Source organism: Marmota marmota, unplaced genomic scaffold (assembly GCF_001458135.2).
Source record: "Marmota marmota marmota unplaced genomic scaffold, marMar, whole genome shotgun sequence".
NCBI lineage: Eukaryota > Metazoa > Chordata > Mammalia > Rodentia > Sciuridae > Marmota > Marmota marmota.
In genome coordinates this window covers 43,815,154-43,827,716 of record NW_025999990.1, presented here as the reverse complement: position 1 = coordinate 43,827,716, position 12,563 = coordinate 43,815,154, and the positions used below count along the sequence as shown (strand labels likewise).

At 38.2% G+C, this 12,563-nt stretch overlaps 1 protein-coding gene across 1 annotated transcript in view; it reads right to left on the bottom strand.

Annotated features, from left to right (window-relative positions):
• Positions 1-7,105: 7,105 nt before the first annotated feature.
• Positions 7,106-12,563, bottom strand: part of Clul1 (clusterin like 1) — a 23,787-nt gene continuing 18,329 nt past the window's right edge. The window contains exons 6-7 of the mRNA XM_015482505.2: positions 11,110-11,324; positions 7,106-7,294 (exon numbers count right to left, since the gene is read on the bottom strand). Coding sequence (XP_015337991.1) covers positions 7,106-7,294; positions 11,110-11,324 — 404 coding nt within the window. The remainder of the gene's footprint in view (positions 7,295-11,109; positions 11,325-12,563) is intronic.

The following is a 12,563-nucleotide window of genomic DNA, read 5'->3' as shown; positions in this document are numbered from 1 at the left end:
CAATTTAGCAAGGCCCTAAGCAACTCAGCGAGACCCTGTCTTTAATAAAATATTTTTTAAAAAGGCTGGGGATGTGGCTCAGTGATTCAATCCCTGGTACCAAAAAAAAAAAGGAAAAAAAAGGGTTTAGACATGGTATATGGAGCCAATTTGCTGAGTAGAGGCAAGTGCTGGGTGAGCTTAGAGCCACATAATTTCTCAAAAGGACCGTGTCTGTATCTTGGATGGAACTGTCCTGCACATTGCAGTGTGCTAGCATGCCTGCAGAAAACCAGCCAAATGCAAATGTTTCCCCCAATTAAATATATATATATATATATATATATATATATANTATATATATATATATATATATATATATCTCCTTGGGCTGGGGGTTGTGGCTCAGTGGCAGAGCACTTACCTTGAATGTGTGAGGCACTGGGTTCAATTCTCAGCACCACATATCAATAAATAAAATAAAGGTCCATTGACAACTAAAAAAAATTAAAACTCTTTGAAAAAAAATCTTTGCATATTTCCAACCACTGGCAGCAACCCAGGCTGAAAAGATCTGAGGGTATCCAGTTGCATGTTACCTATGTGTTTATTTTCCTTATGTTATTATGAACCTGGTCTAATTGTTCTAGCCAAATAGCAGCTGAATTACAATGTGAATCTCAAGACACAAGAGTGGATCCCCTGCCCACATGGAGATTTCTCTGTCATGGCCTCCTTGGAGAACCTAGGTCTGATAATAATAGGGGAAAGGGTCCTTTTGAACTGGCTGCTCTATAAATGTTGGCTAGAATGATCCTCAGACTAACAGCATTCATACATTCAGCAAACATTTCTATCACAGTACCTTCCACGTTTCAATAAGGAGCAAGACAAGCAAGGTCCCTCTTCATAGAACTGATATTCTAGGGGAGACAAACAATCCCAGAGGACCCAGAGATGGACTGGGAGTGCTCAGAGGTAGAGTGCTTGCCTAGCATATATGAGGCCCAGAGTTCCATCCCCAACCCTGTAATTAGTAACAGGGGTTAAGGTGATGGCCAGATAAAAGGTCAGAGGGTGATCAGGTGGGGTAAGCTGCTCACCAGGCAAGACCTTACTGAGGAGATTAACTGAACCTTGGCAGCTGCAGTGCTTGCATCTAAAGCCAAAAATAGAGTTCATATTGATGCTGAGCCTTGTCTCTTTTTTTCCATATTGAATCCTGTCATCTTAGGAAGAAATTATAATTATTAATGGATACAGGAACTTGTTGGAGGATTAAAAAAAAGTATATAAAAAAGTTCTTCCTTCTTATTAAGAGATTTTCTGTTAGCTGGGTGTAGTGGCCCACGCCCATAATCCCAGTGATTTGGGAGGCTGAAGCAGGAGGATTCAGAGTTCAGTTTCAGCAATTTAGCCAGGCCCTAAGCAACTTAGGGAGACCCTGTGTCAAAATTTAAAAAAAAATTTTTTTAAAGAGAGGGGGATGTGGCTCAGTGATTAAGCATGCCTGGATTCATTCCTCAATACCAAAAAAAAAAAAAAAAAAAAAAGGAGATTTTCTGTTAAAATTTTAATTTGGGGGGACATACCCAGGATTGAACCTAGGGGCACTGTACCATTGAGCCACCTCCCCAGCCCTTTTTTTAAAAAAAAATTGTTTTAATTAGTTACACATCACAGTACAATGATCTTGACATATCATACATTTGAATCAAATGGGGTATAATTTCTCATTATTCTGAGTGTACAGGTTGCAGAATCACATTGGTCATACAGTCACATATATATATATATATATATATTTAGTTGTAAATGGACCTTTATTTTATTTATTTATATGTGGTGCTGAGACTCAAACCCAGGGCCTCACGCATGCTAGGCAAGCACTCTGCCACTGAGCCACAATCTCAGTCCAGCCCCAGACCTTTTAATTTTTCATTTTGAGACAGGGTCTTGCCAAGTTGCTTAGGGCTTCGCTAAGTTGCTGAGCCTGGTTTTGAACTTGCAATCCTCCGGCCTCGCCTCCTGAGCTGCTGAAATTACAGGCCTGTACCACTGTAGCTGGCAAAATTTTTACTTTTTACTAATGTGTTTAATAGTCATAGTGATGTGAAGTGTATTTATGTTATTTTGATCAGTTACGTACAAATGATAATCACAATGATAACTCAATCCAGAATGAACATTTGATACCTAGCGTTTGTATCACAGGATCTGTATCTTTATTTTTCAGTTTCTTGTAAGGGAATAGGAGAGAGCAAATATACTTGAAGATTATTAATCTAGAATAAGTCTCCCCACTTTTTTTTTTTTTACACAACAAACCCTTAAAAATATTGGTAAAATTAGGTAAAGGACTGCAAGAAACTCACATATTTGAGTCTCAACAATCAAATCAGGCACCTGATAATACTTTTGGTTATGGCTACCACTTATTGATGCTCATCATGAACCCCAAAGTTAAGGGTAGTGCCCCAAGTTCTAGGGCTCACACTAGAGCAGCCAAGATGGGAAGCCAGGTCAGCCTGCCCGCAGTCCTATTATTTGGCTGTCCTAAACCTGACCTCCCCCTCTTCTTTCTCTTTCCACCCTACAAGCTTTGGCTAGCTCACCCAAGAGAAAACTGTTTCCCTTTACAATTTCTTTTTTGGCAACATCTCTAACAAATATATGAAATGTGTAGTTGGATAGGCTCTATTTACTTATTTTTTTTAGATTTACTGTTCACCATGGAATCCAGGATTTTGTCATTTGTTTATGTCTTTTTATGGCCTTTGGTTGCAATTTAAGAAAAGCTTTATCTTCTTCAGTTGGTTATATTCCATTGGCTGCCTCTGGACTCTCTCTATCAGGCCTTTCTGCATCAAGATTGTGAAGGTTTAGAGTCTTTTCTTTAATCATTAAAATAAATAAATAAATTGAGGGGCTGGGGTTGTGGCTCAGTGGTAGAGAGCTTGCCTAGCATATGTGAGGCACTGGGCTCAATCCCCAGCACCACATAAAAATAAAAACAAATAAAATAAAGGTATTGTGTCCACCTACACTAAAAAGAATAGTAAAAAATAATAATAATTTGAAAGACTGACTCTCTATATATTCCCAGTGCTATCCTTAGTCATAAATACCAGTAATAATAGATGCCATATTATTGTGTTGTCCCAGGGTCCATATTTTGAGGTTAGGTAAGTGTCAGCCATAAAATATATGCAGTTTTGTGAAAAAAAATGTTGTTTTAATATGAAAATGAAACTGCTGTGCACCCATGTTCAAAGCAGCATTATTTACAATAGTGAAAAAGTAGAAACAACTCATTATCCATCCATAGATGAATGGATAAACAAAATCATGAACATACAGTGGAATATTACTCAACCTTAGAAAAGGAGGGCAGTTCTGATCCTTATACAGCCTTTTTTTTGGGGAGGAAGGGGGATCCAGGGATTGAACTCAGGGGCACCCAACCACTGAGCCACATCCCCAGCCCTTTTTTGTATTTTATTTGGAGACAGGGTCTCACTGAGTTGCTTAGCACCTTGCCATTGCTGAGGCTGGTTTTGAACTCAAGATCCTCTTGCTTCAGCCTACCAAGAGCCTCTGGGATTACAGGCGTGTGCCACCGCACCCGGCCCCATAAACAACTTTGATGAACCTTGAAGACATTACAAAACTAAGGGGATGTGTCAGTCACAAAAGGACAAACACCATAGTATTCCATATATGTAAGGAATGTAGAACAGTCAAACTCATAGAGATAGAAAGTAGAGTGGTGGTTGCCGGGCTGGCAGGTGGGAGGAATGGAGAGTTAGGGTTTAATGGGTGCAGAGTTTCAGGCTAGGAAGATGAAAAAATTTTTGGAGACGGATTGCAGTGCTGGTTACATAGTAGGAATGTTCGTACTGATGCCACGGAACTGCATGCTTTAAAATGGTTTAAATCATAAGATTTATGCCATGTGTATTTCACCACAATTAAAAAAAATATGCAGAAGCTGTGGCTTTTACCAAATAAAGGAATAAATTAGTTTCTTTTTCAAATAGTCAATTATAATACACTTTACTAAAAGTCAAATTAAAGAAAAGACACTTTCTTAACTAGAAAATGGCACATTTGTAGAAATGATGGAACACAAATGATTTAATGTTTATTTAATTTTAATATTTATTTAATTTAATATTTATTTAATTTTCAAAGAATTACTAATTTATCATAGAATACAGTGCATATGTATATTTGATTTTTTTTGTGTGTGTGTGTGGTACTGGAGATTGAACCCAAGGATGTTCCCCAGCCCTTTTTATTTTATTTTTATTTTGAGACAGGGCCTCACTAGGTTGCTTAGGGCCTTGCTAAGTTTCTGAGGCTGGCCTCAAACTTGTGATCCTTCTGTCTCAGCCTCCCGAGTTTCTGGGATTATAGGAATATACCACTGCACCTAGAAGTACATTTGATTTTTAAGAAATTTTCATTTGAACTCAGTTTGACTAGCTATTAAATTGTCATTCAAGACAAGCAAATTAACAGTACTTCATAATAAATAATTAACTTGCTTTCCTGCAACTATGATTAATGCACTACCCTGAATCCTATTTCAGGATTTTCAGGTCTCAGCTGACGAGGTAATTCTTCTTGTATTACATCTTCTTACCTTTAAAAAAAAAAAAAGTAACAATGATCAAAATACTGCTTATTTATTTATAGATAGCATTTTTTTTTCTTGTAGTGAAAGTTCAGAATAGGTAATAGCATAAATGCTGTTGGGTTTTGGAAGAAATATATAGCAAAATAATGGAAAACCCACATGGATGGATATTCTTATTATTACTTGAAGAAATCATAGTTCCCCTGGTGTGTTGAACCTGTAGGATGGTCCCTGTGATGGATTCTTACCATCATCACTGTGAAAGGAACACACAAAAAAAATTTATTGAGAAAATCCTGTGTGCACATAGAGTGCAGAGTAAACCATTTTCACACCAAGGAAAGGACCATCTTGTTTTGTGCTGGGGATTTAATGTGCTCTGCCACTGAGCTATATCACAGAGACCATCCTACAGGTTCAACACACCAGGGGAACTATGATTTCTTCAAGGAATAATAAGAATATCCATCCATGTGGGTTTTCCATTATTTTGCTATATATATATTTTTTTTTTCCAAAACCCAAGAGCATTTATGCTATTACCTATTCTGAACTTTCACTCCAAGAAAAAAGAACACTATCTATAACTCACACTCCATAGCTTGCTGTTCAGAATCCTCCTGACCTCTTCCCAATGTTGCTTTTCCACCTTCACCTCCTGCTCTTCTTGTTGTGTTCTGTTCATTGATACACGTGTTAATCAATGGGTCTGATATACGCTAGGCACAATCCTAGGCCCCTGGAATCAGGGGGAAAGCAAAACCCCTAAAATAGTACCTACTCTCATGGAAAGAAGCACATGGCTAAAAGTAAAATTCTGCATAGTGTTAAGGGGATCCAGTCTAGTTTAGAGGTCAGGTGTGTTGTCCCTGAAGAAGTGACAATTTGAACTGAGATCTGTTGATGCCTCAGAGTTACCTAGGCAAAGGGGTTAAAGGTGTTATGACTGTTGGGATGCCCTTCTGTCCCTGGTCTAGAGGTAGACACACATGACCCAACTGGGTCTGATTCCCCCCTGCAAGTCAAATCCTAAACAGAGTCACCTGAGCACATAAAACCACTGCAGCTGCTTCATCCTGACCACTGGGCCCTAAGGAAGTGTCCACTGGTCCCACCTTCCAAGTTTCTGAGCTACCTGGTTCCAGCCCTGGCCCAGGCATGGTCCTCCAGTTCTCCTTTGATTTTGTGAGACAGACAATATCCTCCCATTTTTTGCTGAGTTAGTCCTGATTGTAACTAAAGAAAGAACCCAGACTCCCCTAGAGTCAGAGGGTCCCTGAAGAGGGAAGCTCAAGGGATATTCCACATCCCTGAAGCCTTGACACTCCACTTTTCTTGACCTGTTGGCTCATGTTTTCCATTTTTTTTTCTTGGTAATTTTTGGGGGCTACCTCCATTATTTGATTATTCACCTACATATATATTTTAACTGATTATTTTTTCTTAAGGAAGGGAGAAGAGAGGATGGAAGGAAAGGGTAAAGGAAAAGAGAGAAAGAAAGGATTGGATAAGATAGAAAGGGGGTGGAAAAGGAAGAAAGGAAATACACCCAGCTGAGTAGTTTCTCCCCTACCAGAAAGCGAATGACCTTCTCTGGAATGCCCAGGACCTGCTCATCCAACTCACAAAATCCTGCCTGGCACTGATAATATGTGTCTGTATTCTACTCTGCTGGATAGAAGTTCTTTGGGACAGGATCTTTTCAAATTCCTCATTTTCTCCTCCACTGCGCCTGAGTCCTGTGCTTTAACCTAATAGATGTTACAAAGATCTTGGTTGAAGGCTAGGAATGATGGCATATACCTGTAATCCCAGCTACTCGGAGGCTGAGGAAGGAGAACTGCAAGTTCAAGACTGGCTGGGCCAATTTAGTGAGCCCCTGTCTTAAAATAAAAAGGGCTGGGACTAAGCTGGGCATGGTGGTCCACACCTATAATCCAACCACTTGGGAGGTTGAGGCAGGAGGATCACAAACTTGAGGCCAGCCTTAAACCAGGCCCTAAGCAACTTAGTGACACCTGCCTGAAAATTTTAAAAAAGGGATGGGGGTGTGGTTCAGTGGTAAAGCTCCTCCTTTCAATCCCCAGTATCTCCCCAGCCCTCCACCCCAATTAATAGGGTGGGGGCTGAGACTGTAGTTGAGGGGTAGGGTACATGCCCAGCATGTACAAGGCCCTGGGTTTAGTCCCTAGTACAATAGAAAGAAGAAAAAGAAAAAAAAAAAGGAAATAAAATAGGCGAATCCAGATTGTTTTTCTGCCAATAACATAAGAGAATTTCCAATTTATCACACTGGTATCTAGATTTCATGGGGCTTTTTAAAATTTGCACATTTGATAGGCAGAAAATGATGTCTTGTTTGTTTTCATGTCTTTGATTATTGTGAAGTTGAACATATTTCCCAGAGATTTTTAAAACTGGTTTTATTTTTTCCTTTTATGAATCATCTATTCCTGTCAAAGCATTCTTAATCAGGCACTCTGCTTACCAAGTTTGAAAATGTTCCTTAAAATGCTGAAGAACTTTCGATACTACATAGTCAATGAAGTTGGAACTCTCAGCACTTTCTTCAAGAGGAATCCCCAATGCAGACTTAGGGGAAGGTAGAATGCTTGATTCTACCACTGGGTCATCTTGTTTGGAAGAATTTCCTTCATGAGCTCTTGGAACTACCTAGAAGAAGGATTGTACAGTAAAATTAATACATTGGTCAGGATAGGCTAAGTTGTGCTGAGGGAACAAATTAGTCCCAACATTCCAGTGACTTCATATCACAAAAATTTATCTCTTGTTCTTGTTACATGTCCCTTATAAGGGCACTACACTATATAGACACCTGGATGATAGAAGCACATCATCTCATGGCTAAGGCACCTGAACACCTGTCTTTTTTTTCTCAGCTGAGGAAGAATATACATAGCTTTTCACTGTTGTATCCTAGAAATAATCCTTATCGTTTTTACTCATATTTCATTGGTCCCGCCTTGCCACATGGCATGACTTAACCACAATAGGAACCAGAAAACTGAAGTGAGCAGATAAAATGTTTAATGACTTTTCTTTGTGCCACTGGTATTAATATGAAGTACAAAGTTTTGCTCTGAGTTTTCCTAGGAAATTCACAATGTATGGATGTATGTGTGAAATGCCCATCAGTTACTCTTAATGAATTCTCAAGTGTGTATGCTTCAATTTCAATCATTTACATGGCACTGAACTGACATGCAACCTATTGTCATCTGAAGAGAACTATTTTGAAAATGTTTTTCAATAAATACCCTTATCAGAAGAACTAAAGCAAAAAAAAATGAGGCCAGGTTGAAATCAGTAACTTTATAAGTTTTCAAGTTTATAAAGGAATGGCTTGCATAAGATTTCCCCTTCTTTTTTAGTGAATATAATATTCATAAAACTGTATAAAGCCTTTATGTCTAGTTTAATAAATAACCTTAAAGTAAACACACCTGTAACTACAACCAGGACCCGAATGTTTTTCACTTCAATGCTTGCTATTTTATGGGTTTGCACTTTCCCTTACATGATTAAATAAGAACCGGGTCCAGATAGACCTGCTTGAGTTTGCATTCCAGTTCTCCCACTTACTAGCTACCCTTGTACCAGTTGCTTCTCGTCTCTTGTGCCTCATCTGAAACACTGGGAATATAATACTACTTACCTGCTATGGTTTGGATGTGGCTTGTCCCCACCCAAACTGATGTTAAAATTTGGTTCCCAGCAGAGCTTTATTGAGAAGTAGTGGAAGTGATTAGGTCATGTGGAAGTAAGTTAGGTCCAGAGGGACTGGATCGATTACCACCAGAGCAGAAGTTATAGAGCAAGCCTGGCACCTCTCCCTCATACTTCCTCCTGGTGTCTCTCATCCATGTGCTCTCCTTACATGCACGCCTGCTTCCCTGTCCCCTTCCCATGTGGAGGAGCACATGGCCCTCGCTAGAAGCTAAGAAGACTCACACCATGATCTCGAACTTTCCAGTCTCTAGAACATTGAGCTAAATAAACCTCTTTATTTTTATTTTTTTATAAATCACTCATGCTTGGGTCCCCCATGGTGCTGGGAATTATTGAACTGAGGGCTTCATGCATGTTAAGCACATACTGTACCCCAGTCTCTGTATTCTGTAACAGCAACAAAAAATGTACTAAGACATTACCTTATATGATCACTGAGGGGAATAAAATGGTCAGACTATATAGGAAAAATTGTTAGAACATTGCCCAAAACATAGTCAATGCTCTTTAGTGATGATGGTTATCATAAAGATATATATTGAAAACCATAATTTTATTTTATATGGAGGTTTTTATACATAGGTACCTTTGTTATCAATCTAAAGAACTTCAGATAAATCTGCTATTGTTACTCAGAGACCCTAGAACGGGAGCAAATTAAAGTACAGAAAGGAAAATAATGCCTGGAAAAAAATTACACATCAACTGTAGCTTTCTAAAGGTTGAAAGCACTGATAAAGATTTTCTTAAAATTTCATCCTTTAAGACAAGCTTTTTCTCATTGACCCAAAAGTCCATATGTGTGAGGATAATTAAACACATTGAATTCTTTTGCCCTCCTAGAGTGTGACCTAATAGCATCACAGAATTTGAATCAGTAGCGACAGGAACAGTGGCTTTCAGCACCCTTTGGCTATGGTCTGCAATAACAAATGCATTTTATATTATGACGCAAAATACACATGTCTACATTTGTGTGTAAATATTCATATATCTGCACACTCACACACGGTGGAAATGAAAGTTCTATGACATGCATATGACTTACTCAATGCACTGCATGCTACTCTTTTCTGTCTTATATTTTTGTGTATTTATTTATTTTTAAATGTGCTTGTTTTGCTTATTTTTCAAGCTGTGCATGGACCAAACTTTGTGGGTTGAAATAGAGCTGGATGACAGAGCAGCAGGTCAAATTCCCAAGAAGCAGAGCTGGAGATCTTAACATGAGTGATTGAAAGGGACGCTCTCAGGGACCACTGTTAAGGGGGTGAGGAAAAGCAAACTAGAAGAGGGAGCAACTAAGCAAGGAAATGGCTTCAGGTGACCTCTAGCCTCCGGCTCCATCCTGCAGAGAAGGATGGAGCTCAGTAGCCCCGAGGGAAGAAATCCCTTGGAGAAGTAGTCAGCAATGTGGAAACTGGTAAAAAAAAAAAAAAAAAAGCCCAGGGATCTGGGTAGGGCGCCAACATCACATGCTGCTCAGAATATTGCATCTTTAATTGTTCAACCTAGTGATTTTTGTGTTCAGGTGTTTTTAGGAACCCCTGAATACAAACCTCATCAGGAATCACCATGGTGCATTTATGTAATTAACGTGTAACGTTTGGTTATGGAGGTACCTGTCTGAGGAAAGAAAGTAGGTCACTGTTTAATGCAACAAAGAGTTCTTGATTGAATGTGGGAGTCAGTATAGCTGCAACTTAAGATGACAGTGTCTTTCTATGTGAAAATAAATTTATAAAGTGTGTGTCATTATCAGCCAGGGGTTTTGCTCTGTGATAGAGGGCTTGTCTGGCATATGTGAGGCCTTAGGTTCTGTTCCCAAGCACAGCAATAAATAAACTAAACTTAAATTAAATAGACATAATTCTCAAGGTAACTCATAATTCAGCAGCTTATTATTATGTCAAAAACTAATAAGACTAGCTGGGTGTGGTGGTGAATGTCTGAAAATCTGGCCACTCAAGAGGTTGAGGTGGAAGGATCAAAAGTTTCAGGTCAGCCTCAGCAATGTAGTGAGGTCCTTAGCAACTTAGTGAGACCTTGTCTCAAAATTAAAAATAAAAAGGGCTGGGTATATAATTCAGCGGTAATATACCCCTGGGTTCAATCCTTTGTACCAAAATATATACATATATACACACACACTAATAAGAACTATAATTAACAGAACTCTTAATTTGCATAAGGAACTTATGCTACTAGATTTACAGATAAATATTTTAAGGTGGCTGTTATTATTTCAATTTTTCAAGGGGAAAACTGAGGCCTAAAAAAGTTAAGGAAATTTCTCAGCTGTTTCAAAGTCAAATTTTGAACTTCAATTGCTTTACCTGTAAGTCTTCTCCCTTCAAAAATGACATTGTCAAAAAAAAAAAAAAAGCCAAAAATTCCAAAAAAAATGACATTGTCTAGTTTTCCTTCAAGTTTACCTCCATCAGTTCTAGTCCTAAAACCATGAGCAGAATTAGCCATCACTGGATTAGAAAGTATTTTTCATTTTAAATTGATTTAAAGTATTTTGTGTTTTAAATTGATTTTCTGAAATAGGATTTCTTGTTCTCTAATGTAGCTCATTAATCAAGTCAGCCTGAATATAATCACAATGGAAATAGGAATATTCTCCCCCACTTGTTTTCATATTCAGATATAATTATTAAGTAAACTAATGGAAGAATCAAAGTACACACACATAATCTCCATACCTGCTCTCCTGCTCTGGATCTCGCCATTACCTTTATTGAATTAAAGATGTTCTCAGCTCCTAGGCTCTGGTTTGCCAGTTCAGACACCCAGCCAAACTGCTCGCTCATCTTCTCCATCAGATACATGGTGTCCTCCAAGTGATGCTGGACCATCTGGACAACCTGGTCGTATTGCTCATTGGACACATTGACCAGTCTAAGGGCCTTATCCAATTCTATGTGTAGGTCAGCCACATCGGGACAGTCTAGTAAAGAAGACACATGGTAAAAGAGAAAGTCCCTGGAGCCTGGCGGTGAGTGACATGGGCTTAAATCTCAGAGAGTTCCTAGTTTGTGCCTGCAGTTCTGATGAGTGGCCATTCATATTGTCCATGTTGGTTTCCAAGGGGATCCAGTTAATGATATGGTTTTATATAATAGAAACAAGGCTGGAAACAGAACTTCGTATTGTAAATACAACATTCCTAACTACCCATGTTAAGGAAAAAGAAATATTACTAAAGCAGAAGAAGATCCTGCTGTGCCCCTTCATAGCATGTCCTCTTAATCTCCTTAAAAGGAAACTACTGTTTTAAATTTGGATGTGAAAGTCCAGTACCAGTAATTGGCATAGGAAAGAGGAAACCCTAATGGTAAAAACTTAAAATTAGGACCAAAAATGTATATAGTAAACTGTGAAAACATGACTAGTGATGTTTGGAAAAATATTTTACTTATCTTGTATTTATCAGACATGAGATTATAACTAGAGCTATGTGCTTAGTCTTAGAAGAAAGTATCAAATATCGATTGAAGAGGCAAAATTACTGTTTGATCAAATATAGGAGAGCCATTTGTAATAACAAAACTTTGAAACAACTTAAAGGTACTTCAACTAGTGAATGGATAAATAAATTGTGATGTTACTACATAGACCAACATATAACAGTGAATCAATGAACTAGAGCCATGTGTATTCACATGGCTAAATTCACAAACTACATCGAGTGAAAAAGTTGTAAGAGAATAAATAAGAATAATATTTATATTGTTAAGGAAAGTTATCCAGAACTTGGGAATAAGGCTCAGGAACAGCTGCATGTCCTTCTAGGGTCATACTGAGGCATTATCTCAGAGGCCCACCTGCAGATCCCTCATTTCTCAAGGGAAATGATCCTTCATTGGCTTTATTATACACTGTTGATTAGAGCCAGGCTCTATGAAGTTAGATATAAATTATGGATTGAAAAGTTGCAAATGATTTTTGTCTAGCAGATATGTCTAGTCTGATAGAAAAGATAACTACAAAAGTTATTGCTATGGTTGCTCTCTAATGTACTAACTAGTTTTATATCTAACTTTGTATTCTTATTTCAGCATTCTCGCTATTCTTGACTATAATACTTCAGTGTCTTATACTCATTTGAACTAGCTTTAACACTCTGCAGTTCCCCTCAATAAGAAATTACATTAATTTTGACATTTATATATATATATATATACTG